Source organism: Fusarium subglutinans (genome assembly GCF_013396075.1).
Source record: "Fusarium subglutinans strain NRRL 66333 chromosome Unknown NRRL66333_c0000031, whole genome shotgun sequence".
NCBI lineage: Eukaryota > Fungi > Ascomycota > Sordariomycetes > Hypocreales > Nectriaceae > Fusarium > Fusarium subglutinans.
In genome coordinates this window covers 365,718-382,969 of record NW_023502094.1, presented here as the reverse complement: position 1 = coordinate 382,969, position 17,252 = coordinate 365,718, and the positions used below count along the sequence as shown (strand labels likewise).

At 49.4% G+C, this 17,252-nt stretch overlaps 5 protein-coding genes across 5 annotated transcripts; 4 read left to right on the top strand and 1 right to left on the bottom strand.

Annotated features, from left to right (window-relative positions):
• Window positions 1-1,105: 1,105 nt before the first annotated feature.
• On the top strand, window positions 1,106-6,561 carry FSUBG_3738 (heterokaryon incompatibility protein het-E-1; the record flags this gene model as incomplete). Its single annotated transcript, XM_036681651.1, has 7 exons — window positions 1,106-1,166; window positions 1,347-2,455; window positions 2,638-2,677; window positions 2,779-3,378; window positions 3,808-4,357; window positions 4,502-5,233; window positions 5,286-6,561. The coding sequence occupies 7 exons, from the start codon at window positions 1,106-1,108 to the stop codon at window positions 6,559-6,561; spliced, it is 4,368 nt and encodes a 1,455-aa protein (XP_036540853.1).
• Window positions 6,562-7,118: 557 nt separating this feature from the next.
• FSUBG_3737 (amino acid permease) lies at window positions 7,119-8,940 on the bottom strand (the record flags this gene model as incomplete). Its single annotated transcript, XM_036681650.1, has 2 exons — window positions 7,119-8,319; window positions 8,456-8,940. 2 exons carry the CDS (start codon window positions 8,938-8,940, stop codon window positions 7,119-7,121), a joined length of 1,686 nt encoding a protein of 561 aa, XP_036540852.1.
• Window positions 8,941-11,259: 2,319 nt separating this feature from the next.
• On the top strand, window positions 11,260-12,120 carry FSUBG_3736 (formin binding protein; the record flags this gene model as incomplete). The annotated part of the gene is made up of 1 exon (XM_036681649.1): window positions 11,260-12,120. One exon carries the CDS (start codon window positions 11,260-11,262, stop codon window positions 12,118-12,120), a length of 861 nt encoding a protein of 286 aa, XP_036540851.1.
• A 511-nt stretch (window positions 12,121-12,631) lies between these two features.
• On the top strand, window positions 12,632-13,495 carry FSUBG_3735 (hydrolase dienelactone hydrolase; the record flags this gene model as incomplete). Its single annotated transcript, XM_036681648.1, has 3 exons — window positions 12,632-12,681; window positions 12,743-13,127; window positions 13,175-13,495. 3 exons carry the CDS (start codon window positions 12,632-12,634, stop codon window positions 13,493-13,495), a joined length of 756 nt encoding a protein of 251 aa, XP_036540850.1.
• A 651-nt stretch (window positions 13,496-14,146) lies between these two features.
• On the top strand, window positions 14,147-17,099 carry FSUBG_3734 (TAPT1 like; the record flags this gene model as incomplete). Its single annotated transcript, XM_036681647.1, has 2 exons — window positions 14,147-16,366; window positions 16,422-17,099. The coding sequence occupies 2 exons, from the start codon at window positions 14,147-14,149 to the stop codon at window positions 17,097-17,099; spliced, it is 2,898 nt and encodes a 965-aa protein (XP_036540849.1).
• Window positions 17,100-17,252: the final 153 nt, after the last annotated feature.

The window sequence follows — 17,252 nt, the reverse complement described above, 5'->3', positions numbered from 1 at the left end:
CCATCGAGGTTTCTTCTGACCCTCATCGGCTAATCGTCATCTATATGTCCTCATATATCTATCAGATACCGGCATATCTGATCGATCAGCTCTTGATAGAAGTTCTATAAGCCAGACTCATGTAGCGCAATGCGCAGCAGTACAGTTCGCATATAATACCAGCCCCAGCCTCCATGAGACGCTCAATTATTTCTTCGCCTTCGTCAAACATGGTCCTTGTCTTGAGAGAGTTTGCCACGGAGACCAACTGGGAATGAAGTGTGTATTGCAACGAGTCCTGATAGGCACAGTCATGATAGCTTCTTCGGGTGTTACCACCCTTTCTGCAGCCATCACCTCTTTCAGATCACCCGTCAATGAAGTTATTAGTCCAAATGAGCTATTAAGATTGAGGTACAGATGGCAAGGTTGCTGTCTAGAACCAATACATTTCCCTTAGAAGCAGAGTAAAGATGTCCTGTGCCATCATATTTAGTATCGGATCTATTTACTTGATAGATATTGTCGGTCTCCGAGCCATCTCTTGAAGCAGAGGGCTGGCTGTCTCTGATTCAATTGGCTGAGGTGGGTAACCCTATGTTCCGTGGTTCGTTTTCGCGACATTTTTGTGTAATTTCTATAGAATGGTCGAAAATTAAAGACGAAGAAACACGGAAAACGAGACGGTCCTCAATGATGCGTCTCGTTTCTGATCTATTGGAGTAGATAGCACACCCGGCGAGAGTGGTTCAACTTGAGTCTTTGACTCAACACGGCCGAAGATACCTTGATCTGACCAAAGCTTACATACACTGTCGCTGGGAGAGCAGCAAAGCTCAACATTGGGCATTCCATGAGGCTCATATGCTTGAGGAATGCGCTGTTCGCTACCCGAATGCAGGATGCGCCGGCTTCGATTATTCCAATACGACCAACTGCGGAAATGATAACACTAAATATTGCAGTTGACTCGCTGGGAAATTGCTTCGAATTGCTGGTAAATCGTCCCAAAAAGTTCGCCTCGTTGTTGGCACCGCGCATCGTGCAGCGACGCTTGGAGGCTGAATTCGTGCGAATGGCCACGGACTTGGGGCTTTGGCACTTTTTTTCAGCGCTGGGGTGCGCCATGAACGGGCGTTCGCTCCAATGGAGTCGCTGTGCAATACACCAGCGTCTGCAGGCTGACTGTAAGGCTCTCTGAGCTGACAGCAGCTGAAACCCGTACCAGCTTCTAAGTTGGTAGGTTGGGCACCTAAATTATGCGCCTCTCTTCAATCAATCAGGGCAAGTTCAGATCTTGTTCTTGCTCTTGTTTTTCCTTCTTTTTTCTTCATTCTTGCCGTCTTTATCTCCTCTTTCCATCTCAGCGAGCATCGCTGGGTTAGTTGCTCTTGCCGATCTCGTCTTTCGCTCAGGCACCAAATACGTCAAGAGCTACAGAGATGCACCAACAGAGGTTGGGAACCTCATCCGCGAGGTCAAAAGTCTCTCTGTTATCTTGCACAACCTTTCCCTTGTCGCTTTCGGCCTAGAAGAGATTGAACCACCCGAACCAACTGCTGCTGTTCACGAGCCGCTCCCTATTCTTCAACCGTACTATCTCCACCATTGCCACCAACTTCTGAGGCGCCTGGAGACGGGTCTTTCGCGTACAGAGGCCTCCTTAGATTCGGGTTCTGGACGCCAAAAACTGCGAGCTCGACTAAAATGGCCGTTCACTTCAACCGAGTCCATGGGAATGATCCAGGATATACAGCGCTACAACCAGATCATCCACACAGCTCTTGCCGCCGACTCTCTGGCAAAACTCAAAGATTGCTTAACCCAACAGGTCGAAATAAAGGATGACCTCCAAAAGATCAATCGCACTGCGGAAAAGATCTTGGATATACAGGTCAAGATTGCTCTCGATGCCAAAAGGAATCAAGTTATTAAAGACTTTGACCAAGTGAATCCTCGGGCCGAATACGAGACGAACAATAGACTACGGCATTGCCTCACCGGCCTTTGGCTCACCCAAGGTCCAGAGTTTGACTACTGGTACTCAACTCCAGCTTCAAGGCTCTGGTGCAGTGGTATACCTGGCGCTGGGAAGTCTGTTCTTTCTGCAGCCGTGATTAAGGAGTGTTTGTATAGAGACGCTCATGATGCACACAAAGCGGCAGCATACTTCTTCTGCACCTGTAGACACGAGCGCTCCCAGCACCTCGTCACCATTCTCTCTTCTCTCTGCATACAACTCGCCTTGCAGAGCGAAAACGCTTTCCAAATCTTACAGGAGTATCACGACCAACTGTTCTCAAATCATCACCTCTCTACAAAGCCCACCGCCGAAATTCTCACACAAATACTACATCGTATCTGTGCTTGCTTTACCCGCGTCTACATTATCGTCGATGGTATCGATGAGTGTGACAATCGAGTCGAGGCAAATATAAAGTGCTTGGCCGAGCTTGCGATGTCACAAGGGGATAATGTGAGTGATCAACATGGCCTTGTTTAGCAGGGACGAGCGCATTATACGCACACGCCTGGAAAGGGACTTTTCTCATGTCGAAATTGAGGCTCATACTGAGGACCTGCAACTCTATGTCGCCTCGGAACTCAGCGAAAGAATTGCTTCAAGACGGCTGAGGCTTCGTGACCAAACTCTAAAAGACCTCATTACGACAAGGTTGGCCGGGGAAGCGAAAGGAATGTAAGTCACACTTGCTCCGATACCACTCACTTCTAATCGAAGGGTCTCTAGGTTTCGCTGGGTAGCCTGCCAACTGGACTACATGTGTGAACTCCCAACAGACAGAGCTCGACGTGAGGCATTGAGCAAACTCCCTCCTTCTCTCTCTGCAACTTATGATCGGATTTTACTAAGAATTGATGGTTACCACGACGCGGTAAAACGACTAGTCAAGGGGGCGCTATTAATGCTCGCAACGTCTTTCTCTTCACTCAGCTTTGAAGAAATCTGCGAGGCCATTTCCCTGGAAGACGGTGCGACGACTCTCGAAGATGATGAGATTGTAAAGGAAGAGGAATTGCTGCGATGGTGCAGTAGCCTTGTTCGAGTCAACAAATCCAGTTCCATCACTGGTGGCAAAATGAAAATCCAGTTCGCCCACTTTACAGTCCAAGAATACCTTCAGTCCTTGAAGACTCGCAGTTCTGATCATCAATATCCACAGCTCAGAGACTACGCTGTTTCGCGCATAGATGGTGTGAACTTCTTTTCTTCCCTCTGTTTACGCTTTCTCACTATGGAGGACATGAAGCGATTTCCGCCGACCCCTGACGTAACACGTAGTATCGGGGACATGCTTGCTCAACGCAGACGCAGAACCTTTTACTGCAAATCAGTACTGACCTGGACGCCATATACAACGCAACCGGCAAAGATGGGAAGTGAGACACATAGACTCCTGCGGAAGCTCTTACCACCATCCAAAACGCCCTCCTTCTGTCCTTGGGCAATTGACTTTATATTCAGCCATCATCCCTCATCTTTAAACGCCTCTTCTAAGTCCAGAAGAATTCTATCGGAAGTCATCACTGCGGTGCTCAGACCCGAATTCACCACTCTTCATATGGCAGCTGCATTCAGTCTGCACGGCATATGTCAAGAGTTACTGGAGAGTGGCTCTGATGTGCTGGCATGCAGCAGATTCGGCACTCCATTACACTGTGCCCTTGGCGGCCGGGTTTTTTTTTATAGTTTCCTGAACTTAAGAAGCGACGATGTCGTATCCGGTGGTCCCATTACTGATCGAATAGCTTTTCATAGTACGCACCTTGCTCGGCTACAAACAGTCCAGTTGTTGCTGAACGTTTCAGCGTCACCCTTGACATCCCAATTACAATCAGAAAGTATCATATCGCTCACTTTATCATTCCCTGAAATATTCCCCAACAACTTTCAAATTATTATCGAGCTTCTTAGGGCTGGTGTGCCAATCACGGCTCACGATGTGCAACTCTTCCGGATTCGTTATGATCGGTGCCTGCAAATACGTGCTTTCACATCCGATAGCTCTCTGATGTGGTCTCTCGTTCCACAATTTCTCAAGGTGCTTGGCGAAAATCTTACGCCAGGTTGCCCTAGATTTGTTCTTCACCAGGAAACCGCAGACTTTATCCTGAAAGCAAGCAAAATAAGGCAAACCCAGTGCCCAGTTGGACAATCCCTTGATGGCGCCAGTAGCGAAGAGGTCCTCAAATACTTCCATTCACTGATCAAATTGAACGACGGAATTGGGATGAGTGCTTTCCTTACCACTTCGAGAGCTGATGTGGCAAAGTCGACGGACATTGATCCCAAGCGTCCTGGCTGGAATGGGCTTCATCTTGCATTATTGGAGAAATCGTATCGAGTTTTGGATCCATTGTTAGCCTTCGGCCTAGATCCGTGTGCTGAAAGCCCAGAAGGCTTTAAACCAGTTCATAGGTGTTGTCAGGAGAACACCTACGAGGCTCTTTAAATTTTACTGCGCTTTGGTGGATCAATTCTTGACACCGACAACTTGGGCAGGACCGTGTGGCATTTGGCCGCCGAGATGAACTCGGTGGTGCTTTTGAAGGAACTACTTGACTTAGGCAACGTAAATGCTGCGCTCAAAATCACATCTAAGCACCATGAGACTCCTATCTGTGCGGCAGCGACTCGATTACACCTCGAGGCTGTTTCTCTTCTCCTGCCTTTTTGCAAAACGGAAGAACACTGGACAAGCAGTAAAGCACTGTCCGTCATTTTATATGAACCCAGATTCTCTGGGGTCATTCAATCCCTACATGGATTCGGCATCTTGTCACAAATGTCATGTGGTATGAATGCTCTAGCATATGCATTCTATCGGGCTATTCTTCTTGATGACGTACAGACTTGTGAGAAGCTTTACGGTCTCGGCTGCCCTTTGGAGTGTGAGCTGCCCTTTCCTATGCTTGTGACGCCATTAGCTTTGGCCATATCCCAAGGTTCTTACAAGGTGATGATGTGGCTATTTCGGAAGGGCGCGCCTGTTTCAACCATCATGGCCCATCCTACTAAGGATACGCATTGCACGGTTCTCGACCTTTTCTTAGAGCGACCCAATCTTAACAGCCTTCTTCCTACATTATTGGATGTATACCTTACAGAGAGGGGATCCTTTGCACATGAACAACGCAGTATTCTCAACATACCTCTCGTTTCGGGTAACACAGATGGACTCATAATAATGTTGACCAAACTCCAGGGCAAGGCCTTGAGTTGTGGCGAAGTCACGTAAGCAACTCGTACACTTCACCGAAGCAGCAAGCGGCTAATTGATACACAGAAGATTCTTTCTGGATATTTCAGGTGACTTCATCTTCAAAAGCACCTTAAGACTTGAGTCCCTCAGTGCCATTATTAATCAGAAGGATATCTGTCATCAGAGCCGGACTCCTCTTTTTGTGGCAGCCGCGCAGAACAATGTGAAAGCAGCAAATGCTCTACTTATTCATGGAGCCGATGTCAACGCAACTAACGACAAGAATTTCACCCCTCTATTTGTTGCAGTTGAGCAAGGTGCGATAGAAGTTGTAGAGCTGCTCATCGGTCGCGGTGCCCATGTCGACGTAATGAGTACTTCGTCGTACGGACTTCTTGATGTGGCTTTCGTACAGAAATCTTGGAGAATGGTCAAAATTCTACTCAAGGCCGGCCTATCAAGCAAACGAAAAAATGTGGACGGAAGAAATCTCCTCGGCCTCATGACTTTGTGGGCTTGCCAATCAGACACTAAACCCAATATTGGGCTCTTCAAGCAGCTCCTAGATCATGGCGTCGATCTATACGTATGTGATAGGGTCGGTTCTTCCGCTTCCCATTATCTTTTTACAAGATCTTGCCGGGGTTACTTGTTGTGCATGTTGGACATGAGACTCGATCTACAAGTGGAAAAACTCAGCAGCTGGCCTGACCATTTCTTCTCCAACGGAGTAGATAACTTGGTTGGCATAACCAACAGCCTTCGGTATGTCAAACCTTCGATCGGGATTGGGGGTGTCCGCCAGCTATGTGGCCTGGGAACCCCCGGTACTCATAGTTTGTTATGTCGAGCAGCCTGCTGGGGTTCGGTCACAGCGATTCAGAACATCATCAAGCTCGGTATCAATGATCTCGAACACCATTGTTGTGAACACGGATCTCCCCTGAATGCTGCCGTTCACAACCGTAGATGGGAGGCAGTCAAGTTTCTTGTGCTTCATGGCGCCAAGGTGCCTGAAGATCTTTGGAACCCCAAGAATTCTACCCTCAGTACTGCAAGCCTAGATTTCGTTATTCGAGAATGGCTATTTTTTGGCAGGTACACCGAGCGAAAGCGGATCTCACTTGACCTGCTAAATGACGAGCCAGAGATCAAGAGCTGGTCTGGAGTATGGGTCGTTCGGGTTCCCTTACAGTGGCGGGATAGGAAGTGTTCTGTGGAGAGCACCTTGGAATACGCCAAACGAAGACATTGGCTTGAAATTGAGTACAAGTCAAGCACTGTTCGAGATACTCAATTGGTGCGACCAAAAGAAAGACGCGGCAGCATGTCGAGTGTTGAACGGCAGGGCTACTGCTGAGAGGTGTGACAGTCGCTCAGGACCTTGATGCTAGATAATAAAAGTATATGGTAATTTGACTCAATTTTGGATGTCTTTTACTAAGTTTACTTTTAAAACCGTATATTCAGGTCTAAGTTGTTTTGCCCGAGGGGGAGGTAATAAAACTAGGACCAGCACTGAGCGACATAAAGACTTCGGTGCATTGGCCTGAACTTGGGGGACAGAGTTTCGCCTCTCAACGAGTCGCAACACTGGATAGACATGTTCATGGGAGGCGCAAATAGATCAGTCATAGCAGGATATTTTCATTCATATATTCGTATATACACTCTATCTCATGCAAGCTATCGTCACTCGACCCATTAGGGAATGACGTTTGGGTATCTTTCATGCCGCCTGTAACTTCAGGCGGCGCAGCAGGGCTCTGTCCACAACCTCATCCAAGCGATGACGATGATCAGCTGAGCTGAACCCCTTCTCAGTCACGACGTTTGCCGAACTGACTCGTTGCTTCTGCGCATCATGGATGTCGCAGCGTCATTCTTCATTCGCGTTCACCATTTCCAGGTGCAAGCTCAGACATGGACTTCAGCAGCGTTCTTCTTCTCGTTCTTCTTGATGCCAACAAGGCCAAGGATCTCCTCCCAGAAACCAGTAGGAGGGTCAACGATCATGGCGCGTTCCTCGTAAGCATCAATGACAGGTCGCTCCCAGACAAGATCGCACTCCTTGGCACTGACGATCTTGGTGCGCTTTACGAGCTTCCATCCCAAGTACATGAAGGGAGCAATGATTTGCATGGTGTAGTTGGAAAAGAAGTTCTTCGCGTTAAAGGGGGCTAAAGATGTGTATCCATAGGTGTAGCAAACGACTGTGTGAAGTACAAGAGCGATCCAGGCACAGTAGGGTTGGAAGTAGCCAAAGTAGGGCATCTTCTTGCGATCAATGCCCTGCGCCTTGCACGCACGGTAGTAGAAGAGGAAGGTAATGTTCATGGTGATATAATCCACAATACCGCCACCAGTGATGAGGGCGAGGAGAATAGTCAGTGCCTCAGCGGATGAGCTGTCGAGTTGAAGGAAGGCCAACAGAGGGAAGACCATGGTAACGGCGAAACACCAGACAGGGATGCCGCTCTTAGTGGTCTTGCGGAGGAAGGCAGGGGCACGACCATCGAGGGCGAGACTGTACAGGGAACGGGTCGCACAATATGTGTAGGTGTTGCCGGCAGAGAAGATAGTCGTGAAAAGAAGGGCGTTGACGAGATGGGGCAATCCTTGAATACCGAGGTTGGACATGGCGATGACCCAAGGAGAGGCAGCAGCAGTACCACCGCCGGATCCGCTGCCAAATTGAACCTCAACGAGTGTCTTATCAGTGTGGCTAAGGACGATGCCACAGGTAAGGGCAGCGCCGATAAAGAAGAGACCGAAACGGAAGTAGCAGGTCTTGAAGGCAGTCTTAACATATCGGCTGGGGTGCTTAGACTCGGCGGCGACCATAGAGATATAGTCAGGGCCGACGACAAAGAAGGCAGCGGAAGCCAGTGCACCCATGAATCCCTCGAGACGTCCAAGGTCACCTTCGGTTCGGAATGTCGCAAATGCATCATGCGCGTTGGACCAGTAGCGGAAGCCATAAGCGTCACCTTGGGGATTGCCCCCGACCATCGTCACAAAGGTAAACATGAAGAGGATAAAGATCAGGAGGACCTTGCCGAGGGCCAGCCAGAACTCAGCTTCACCAAAGACACCAACAGCAAGAATATTGCACACGCTAGAAGAGGAGACGAATGTTTAGCGTGCATTCACACATAGACAGGGAGAGGGAGGGAAGCAGAACTGAGGAGAGAAACCATGGAGCGCATCCGTGACCATGTTGATCAGGATGCAGCTCGGGATTTAAGCCTTACCCATATGCGATGATGACTGCGATGATGAAGCCAGCAGTTGGACCGGCGTCAGTAATATTGTCACTCCAGAATGAAACAACGAGGTTCAGAGCGACGATTTCGAAGGGGATCAGAAGAGCCTCGTAGAAGAAGAAGTTCCATCCGACCATGAAGCCGAGGGCGTCATCAACCCAGTGACCAGCAAGACGGATGAAACCACCTGAGACAGGCATGTAAGTGTTCATCTCAGCAATCGAGTTGTTGGTGAGACCGAGGACCATGGCGTAGAGAGCTGTGCAGACGAGGAGACTGCCAGGGCCACCTTTGGCCAGACCGGCACCGATACCGATGAACAAGCCAGTACCAATAGTGCCTCCGATAGCGAGGAGTTGAACTTGACGGTTGTTGAGACGGCGATGAAGGCCATCAGCGTTACCACCATCATTCTCGACGATGGGACTGGGGCTCTCGGCCCTCTTGGAGACCTTTTCCGAATCGGAGGACATGTTGGAGACGATTCGGCCAAGTTGCTGTTAGTTGATGAGACAGCACAAAACCACTTGACAACCTCAGAAGTGATCTGGGGTTGAGGACATGTGGAGATGGGAGATGGGGATGGAGAGAGAGAAGGAAGTCAAGGAGAGAGCGGAGCGAGAGCAAAGGGATTTATGAGAATGGAACTCATAGAGATGATCCCAGAAGAACACAGCGGACTCAGACATGGTGGTGGTGGAGAGTTCAGTGGGTCGTGTCGTGTCGTTGGTGGTTGCAATGATCAATCCTTCGATGTTTGATGAACGAACGAACCCTTGTTGAGGAGTGAGAGCGAGAATTGCAGACATCGCGTCATTATGGAGTCTCGTTAAGTAACTGGAGAAGCGAGAGGACGAGTCCGAGTGAAGATGGTGGATATCGTCGATATGAGGTAGAGGAGGCGGACTCCACTGAACCTCTCTCATCAGGAAGAGCGTCTTGTCAGTACCCATCAAACAACCTCATGAAGCTCCAGGATGAGAAAAGTCCGTTCAACGCGTCTTGCGAATTAAGCTTGTCCTTCTCCATGATGTTCATTTCGCAAGTCGCCGAGATCGTCGCATCGCATCGCTTCTGATACGTACCGCTCTCGTTGCTGTTGTCGTTGCCGTAACATGACTTATACAAACTTGTTGACGGAATGGCGATCCGAAGGAAGTTTACGAGATAAAATGCCAAGACAGTGCATGACGTCACAGTCTCAAACTCTTCAGTTCAGCTCACTGGAAGATCACGTGTACTGTCTTTTCACGTGACGTACTTCATGATTCGTTTGCGGCGAAGGTGCAAGAAAGCAGAGAAGCAGTGGATCCTCGGTTGAGAAACTCTGCAGAGTTTTCTCGATACCCTGGAGAAACAAGCAAAGACAAGCGGTACATGATTCGTTAAAGAGTCTGACAGTGGATGATGTGGGTATAGGGAGAAATATGGTGCGGTTTACAGGGACATTCCGCTGTCAAAGACCAGAATCGGTAGCTGGACCCGACGACCTCGCTATAGGGATGGCCCCCGATCGTGTGTGAAGAGAGTCCAATGGACAATCAGAGGGAACCCAGTTTAATAAGGGACTCCTTTACATAATGGATTGCAACGTTGGAGGCTGAGCGGGAAGGGAGATGTGATATGACGAACGTTATTGATGGGAGCAAGTTTGCACGGTTTAGATCGTCAAGGAACAGGAAAGTTTACATCCCAATACGCCGACATCACAAATCCAGGGTCTTCTCACATAAACAATCCCTTAAACTATTGCATTCACTCGCCATGGCATAAAGCCCAAACCCGCCCAGTATCCCAAGCTTGCGGCTCAACGGCAGAGCAACCGCCAAGTTTCTCATCATTCTTTGCCTCATTCTCACTCGGAGAAAAAAGAACCGCCACCGCCGAATCATCGCTTGCTCGAGACCCAGAATAGGCAATGCGTCTAGGATGCGCTTATTGGCGGCCAACGCTGTAAGCGCCAAGCAAAAATTGCAATGAACTGAGTTTTGCGTTATTTAGAATACATACGACATCGTATTGAACGTTGAACGATGCTCCACTGATGGATGTTGGGATCCAGGGATGATGCAAGGGACAGGACACGGCGGCTGGGCTAACACTTTTTCCAGAATGTGACGGCATGGCGATATTCCCCGAGACTGAGGGTGTTTGGCTTGACTATGTATATTTGTTTTAAAGGACTGTACTCCGTATACATTATGCTATTGTAGATAAGGTGTTTTCGGTTTGAGATGGGATCTAGATCATCGTATTGCCAAAATGAAACGTGAAACCGCTTGGATCTCTCGTTCGCGTATCTCAGCCCATTCGGAGAGAAGTCAGGGTTCTTGTCATGTCGGCTTCAGCTGGCCGTGACTTGCCCAAGAAGGATAACTTCGTACGATCAATCTCGATAACTCGACTCTTCGTCCCAATAAATAGTACACAGGAGTGTTTATTGGTGTAATGATATTGTGTTAAACACTAACATAAAAAATCGCCATAAAGCAAGCGCATCTTTCTTGCCTCTGGGATTAACAGATCATTTCCATATAACTAGATATCGGTATTTATTAATTATAAGGTCTCATGCAATGCAAGCTCATGTTTGACTAGAATTGCCGGCCAGTTTACTCTGCCTTGGCTTCTTCATCAGCTTTAATCGACATCCTCACATCAAAGAAGTTTGCTTACCCTGAAGCTCGCGCATGGCCCGTGCATTAGCCTTCCAGCTCAGGATAAGCACCTTGATTCCAAGCCACCAATTCTAGAAGCATTCAGGCAACCTTCCTTCAACATCACCACCCAAAATGTCAGAATACTGGAAATCCACGCCCAAATACTGGTGCAAGCACTGCGAGACCTATGTTCGCGACACAAAACTCGAGCGCCAAAACCATGAATCTACTGCCAAACATCAAGGCGCACTAAAGCGCTTCCTCCGCGATCTGCACCGTAACCACGAGCGAGAAGAACGAGAAAAAGACCGCGCCAAGCGGGAAGTCGAGCGCCTCAATGGAGTTGTCGGAGGCTCATCTACGGCCGCTGAGCCATCCTCAAGACCTGCGCCACGCGCGCAACAGAGCGCACCGACGGAGGCTTCATTAAAGAAACAAAGGGAACAGCTTGCTGCCATGGGCGTTGCGATGCCGAGTGACTTCCGACCTGAGATGGCTATGCCTGGCGAGTGGACGGTAACGAATACGAGAATTATCGAGGCCAAGACAGAAGAAGACGAAGAAGCAAAGGTAGAAGCTAGAGCCAATGGTATACGGAAGCGCGAAGCGACGGAAGACGAGAAGGAAGAGGAGAACGCTGTGCGTGGACTGTTCAAGAAGCCTAGACGATGGGGGCGAGACTCAAAAGCTATGCCACAACAAGAAGATCAGGAACTCGATGCGCTACTGACCGGATCGACGTTTACACCGAGGGCTGTGAAGGAGGAATCAGAGGACACAGCGGATGTTAAGAAGGAGGAGCATGCGACGCCAGATGCAACCGTGAAGACGGAAGATGCGACAGAAGTCAAGACGGAGGATAACACAGACGTTAAGACAGAGGCACCTGCTGAACCTCTGATAAAGCCAGAGCCAGAGCCAGAGGAGGCTGGGTCGGGAGTACAGACTGTGGTGTTCAAGAAGAGAAAGCCCAAGGGCATTCGACAAAAATGACGAGATTGTCGCTGTGTACTATACAACTACTTACATTGCTGGAGCACATAATGATACCAACTATACGAATAATGAATGACACTCAGCGCATCCCACCTCTACCGATATCCTCAAAAGTCAAACCCATATGCCGTGGGCCAGTTTTGTAATTCGGCATTTGGCCCAGTGTCCATATCCGTATTTCCCGCCGGAGTTAAAAGTCTAAAAGCGAATAATGAAGCCCAATGGGGATAGCTTCAAAACCACCCACAAGAAGACTCCTCTCGCAGACCCAGATATCCCACGTTTTACCAATTAGCATAGGGAGGTTGCTTAGAAAGCAGGCACATCCACGGAATTGTCCACGGAACGATCATTGTTTGTGGGGTAACATCGGCATTTCGGCCTCGATTAATTGCGTCACTCGGGTCCGCTTCAAAGAGGATATAAACTCGGCCAAGCTACCTCCGAGAAATTTCCCCTCCATCCTACAGTTCTGCTGCAGAGAGATAGACAGACAATCACCATCACAATGGCTTCTAACCAACCTGCCAAGTGCTGCACTGAGGGCGTCCGCCATGAGTAAGTCTACCCTGGAAAAGGTATCTGCGCAAATTTATAGTTATCTAATGCTTCTTTTTAGAGGCGAGCCCACTGGCAAGATGATCAAGCTCGATAGCGGTCTCGATGCCTACATCGCGACAGCTCCCGCGGATAAGGCGCACAAGGGAACCGGAATTGTCTACATTGCCGATATCTTGGGAATCTGGACCAATAGCAAGTTGATGGCGGATCAATTCGCCGCCAACGGGTACACCACCATCATTCCCGACCTTTTCAACGGCGATGTTATGCCTATGCCTATGCCCGAGGGTCTTGATATCATGAGCTGGATCACAAAGGGTGCCAAGGGCGATAACCCTCATACTCCCGCTCAGGTCGATCCTATTATCGCCGAGTCTATCAAGACGCTCAAGGCGCAGGGTGCTACTAAGATTGGAGCTGTCGGATACTGCTTCGGCGCCAAGGTATGTCTTCTCACCTCAACTCAAAAGTACATCGCTAACAGCCTCAGTACGTTATTCGCAACTATAAGGCGGGCATCGACGTCGGTTACGTCGCTCACCCCTCGTTCGTTGAGGAGGAAGAGCTCAAGGCCATCACGGGTCCCCTCTCCATTGCCGCTGCTCAAACCGACAACATCTTCCCCACCGAGAAGCGTCACCAATCGGAAGAGATTCTGATTGGTACTGGCAAGCCATTCCAGATCAACCTGTTCTCTCACGTTGAGCATGGATTTGCTGTGCGCGCTGATCTGAGTGACAAGAGGCAGAAGTTTGCCAAGGAGCAGGCTTTCTTCCAGGCCGTGCAGTGGTTTGATGAGTACCTTCTGTAGAGTCAGGTAGATGAGTTAATGATATATAAAGATACTTAATAGAGGTTCAAGAGCGTAAATGGTATACGGCATGCAAAGTGAAACCTTGTCTTGGATTGAAGCGAAACCTTGTGACGGCAGAGAGTTAGAACCTGGGAGACTCTAAACAAGAGGAAGCACTGAGTAGGTCGTACATAAAAATGTAGAAACATCGCGAGGCATGGAGTTTTCAGCAATACCAGTCCTACAGTTACTATTTGTTATACCCGCCTTGGCTTTCACCAAGTCAGATTCGCGATGCTCTTCCCGCCACGGTATCCAGATCCACGGATCCATTCTCATCTCAAGCCACTGACACAACCCCTGCATAGACCCCCACTGCCCCAAAGTTTCAGTGTCTTCAGAGCACGCTCTCCCGCTCAGGGGAACCTTCGGTGCCAACTCCACTGTGGCGCGCCCACTGTCAGTCCAGTGAATGGAACCGGTTCACTCCAAGTCCAGTTCAGCTGCGTCTTGTCTCATGGTGATTCAATTGCTGACAATCCAATCCATTTCCCGCTGCAACGTCTCTTCTTTCACCACACGCGACAAACTCCAACTGAGCGACCTTCGTTACAAAATACCTGATAACTCGAGAGGGAAAAACATGCTTCGAGAGTCTCAGCCTTGGTGATGGCCGCCTCCGTCGATTCCATCAATTCTCATCACCTCCCACCGCTTCTATCTCCGTCCTCGACTCCTCCCCCATCATGCGCCAACACGACAAACGACAAACTCCCCACGATCCCCTCCGACGAAGACCACTCTTCTGAAGAAGGTTCTCACAGAAGTAGCAGCGTGCGTCGCGTAGAGTCCAACTCGTCTATTTCCGAACCAGCGGTCGAGGATGACGAAGTTCAAGAACAAGAGCCCGCGGAGGAGACTCTAGACAAAGAGAAGGACCAGGATGATAGTACCGCCGTACCTTCTGGCAGGGCCAGTCGCAGCAGCACGATAAGCAATACCACGAACCCTAATGTTCGACGTCTCTCCGCGACCGAGATGCAGCGCCTCACAAACTCTCCTGAGTCGTTACCTGTGGCCCCCGCGCCAGAACGGAGGTCAATTGACCAAGAATCTGCATCACATATTCTCGACCAGCGCGAGGCTATAAGACAGCCTACAATGCGCCTCGAGGATGCGACTCCCCCGGTGCAGCAAAATGGTGTCGCCGTAGAAGCTCGTCCTGGCTTGACTTCTGCTCTGCGGACTGCGAGAGATATTCAGATGGATATTCACCGACGCCCATCGCCTGGAGCGAGAACTCTATCTACGCCTCCTACGAGCCGTGTCACAGCTGGCGATTCGAGTGGGAGATCTTCACCGAGACGATACTCTTCCTTCAACTCAACTGGACGACCTACGTCTTTGCATCTCAACCTCGATGGTGCAGGCGGAACATCTCCTATTCTCAGCGCCCGGTCAACACCTGCGACGGCTATACCTCTCCAGACAGACTCAGCCGGCCTTCGACCGCCTTCACCGATTCCACCGATCATTCCTCTTCCGCCTATGTCGTTACCTACACATCTACAGCTCGAACTGGCAGCTCAAAGACCTAGTCCGTTATACATCCACCAGTCCCACGCTTACGATATTCCCTACGAATCCAATGCGGTCAAATTCGAGCGTCTGAAGAATGTTATCCTCCTACCGCCCCATCTCGAAATGACGCTCAACTTCGGAGCTCTAGCATGTCTCGATGCTTGGCTTTGGAACTTCACCATTCTTCCCATGCGCTTCATTCAAGCTGTCAGCATGCTAGTTCGTTGGTGGGGCTATGTCATCCTCAAAGAAGTCCGATGGCTTCTTGGTTTCGTGTGGTATGGCCTTGGACGACTTTGGCGAAGAGGTAGGACCTCGCGAGCCGATGAGACCTCTGATGAAGGAAGATCACGCAGTGAGAGTCGTCCTCGAGGTCGTTCGGAAGGTGAAAACGGGAGTCATGATTTCATGGCAAATGGGAATGGAAACGGACACTTCAAGCCTTTGCAGTCTCGATCTCAACCCAAGTCTGGAGCATTTCGTCATAAGAGGACGAAATCCATGCCTTCAAATCTCTCGGCCTTTCACAAAGCTGATCTTCTCCAAGGCGCTGTCATAATATGCAGTTCCATGGCTCTGATGACTCTTGACGCAAGCCGTATGTACCACTTCATCCGAGCCCAATCCGCTATCAAACTTTACGTCATATACAACATTCTTGAAGTCGGCGATCGTCTCCTTTCAGCTCTGGGACAGGATATTCTGGAATGTCTTTTCAGCACGGAAACGCTCTCACGTAATGCGTCTGGTCGTTCCAAAGTCCTTCTCCCGCTGGGCATGTTTATGCTTGCTCTTGTATACTGCTGTCTTCACTCGATTGCACTGTACTATCAGGTCATCACCCTCAACGTTGCCGTCAACTCTTACTCCAACGCCCTGTTGACTCTTCTTCTCTCGAACCAATTTGTTGAGATCAAGTCAACTGTCTTCAAGCGTTTCGAGAAAGACAACCTCTTTCAGCTCACCTGCGCTGACATCGTCGAGCGTTTCCAGCTTTGGATCATGCTCTTCATCATCGGGATGCGCAACGTCGTCGAGGTTGGCGGCCTCAGTGTCCCGGGCGCCGGCTCAGAGTCTTACGATGAGACATCTGTACCACATCACAGCCCCTCTATCCTACCACACAGCTTTACTGTACTGCCCTCGTGGCTCATGTCAGGCGAAGTTCTGTCCCCTTTCTTCATTGTCATTGGTAGTGAGATGCTTGTCGATACCATTAAACACGCCTACGTGACGAAGTTTAACAACATCAAACCAGCTTTCTACAGCCGTATTCTTGATATCCTGTGTAAAGATTACTACACCAACGTAAGTCATGCCCATTCCTTCCCATTCCTTATCGTGTTACGACTAACGCCCCTAGGCTTTCATGACACCCTCTTTGACCAAGCGTCTCGGTCTTGCTGTCATACCCCTATCGTGTCTCTTTATTCGCGCCTCCGTTCAAACCTACCACATGCTTCTATCGACCCATCTCCCTATGCCTATGCCTATGCCCATCCCCCAATCAACGCAAACATCTCTTTCCGAAGAATCAGCCACACCCTCATCACCCGCTATGATAGCTGCTCTCAACCGCTTCGACTCTCTTATCCGCGACTCCCTTGGCCGCGCAACATACGGCTATCCATACGGCTCACCCCTCAACTCTCGGCCCTGGTACTCCTGGACATCCGACGACTTTATCGCCGCCATTACCATGGTCGTCGTCTTCTTCATCGCCTTCCTTGTCCTGCTCATTCTCAAACTTCTTCTGGGCATGGTTCTACTGAAATACTCCCGCAACAGATACACCAAGATGAAACGCGCAGAACAACAAGGCCGTGCTCCTGAATCTTTTGATACACCTGGTGGACGAAGAGTCGGTGGTTTTGGTCAGGTTGAGGTTGGAGAGGAGAGACAGCGATGGATTCATGCTGATAGGAACGAGGGGCTGAAGGGTGGTAAAGGACCAGGTAAGAGGGTAGAGAAGACGGAGAAGAAGAAGGACGATTTTGAGAAGGTGATGAGGTATGAGATGGTTGCCAAAAGGATTTGGTAATTGCATTATTCTGTAGCATTATTTTGCGGCGTTTACTTTCGAATTACATGATCAAGTTTGAAGACACCAATTCTGTTATCATCCTTCAAGATATACACATATGCACCACTAAAACAATATGAAGGAAACAAATGTCCATATGGAAAGGTATCT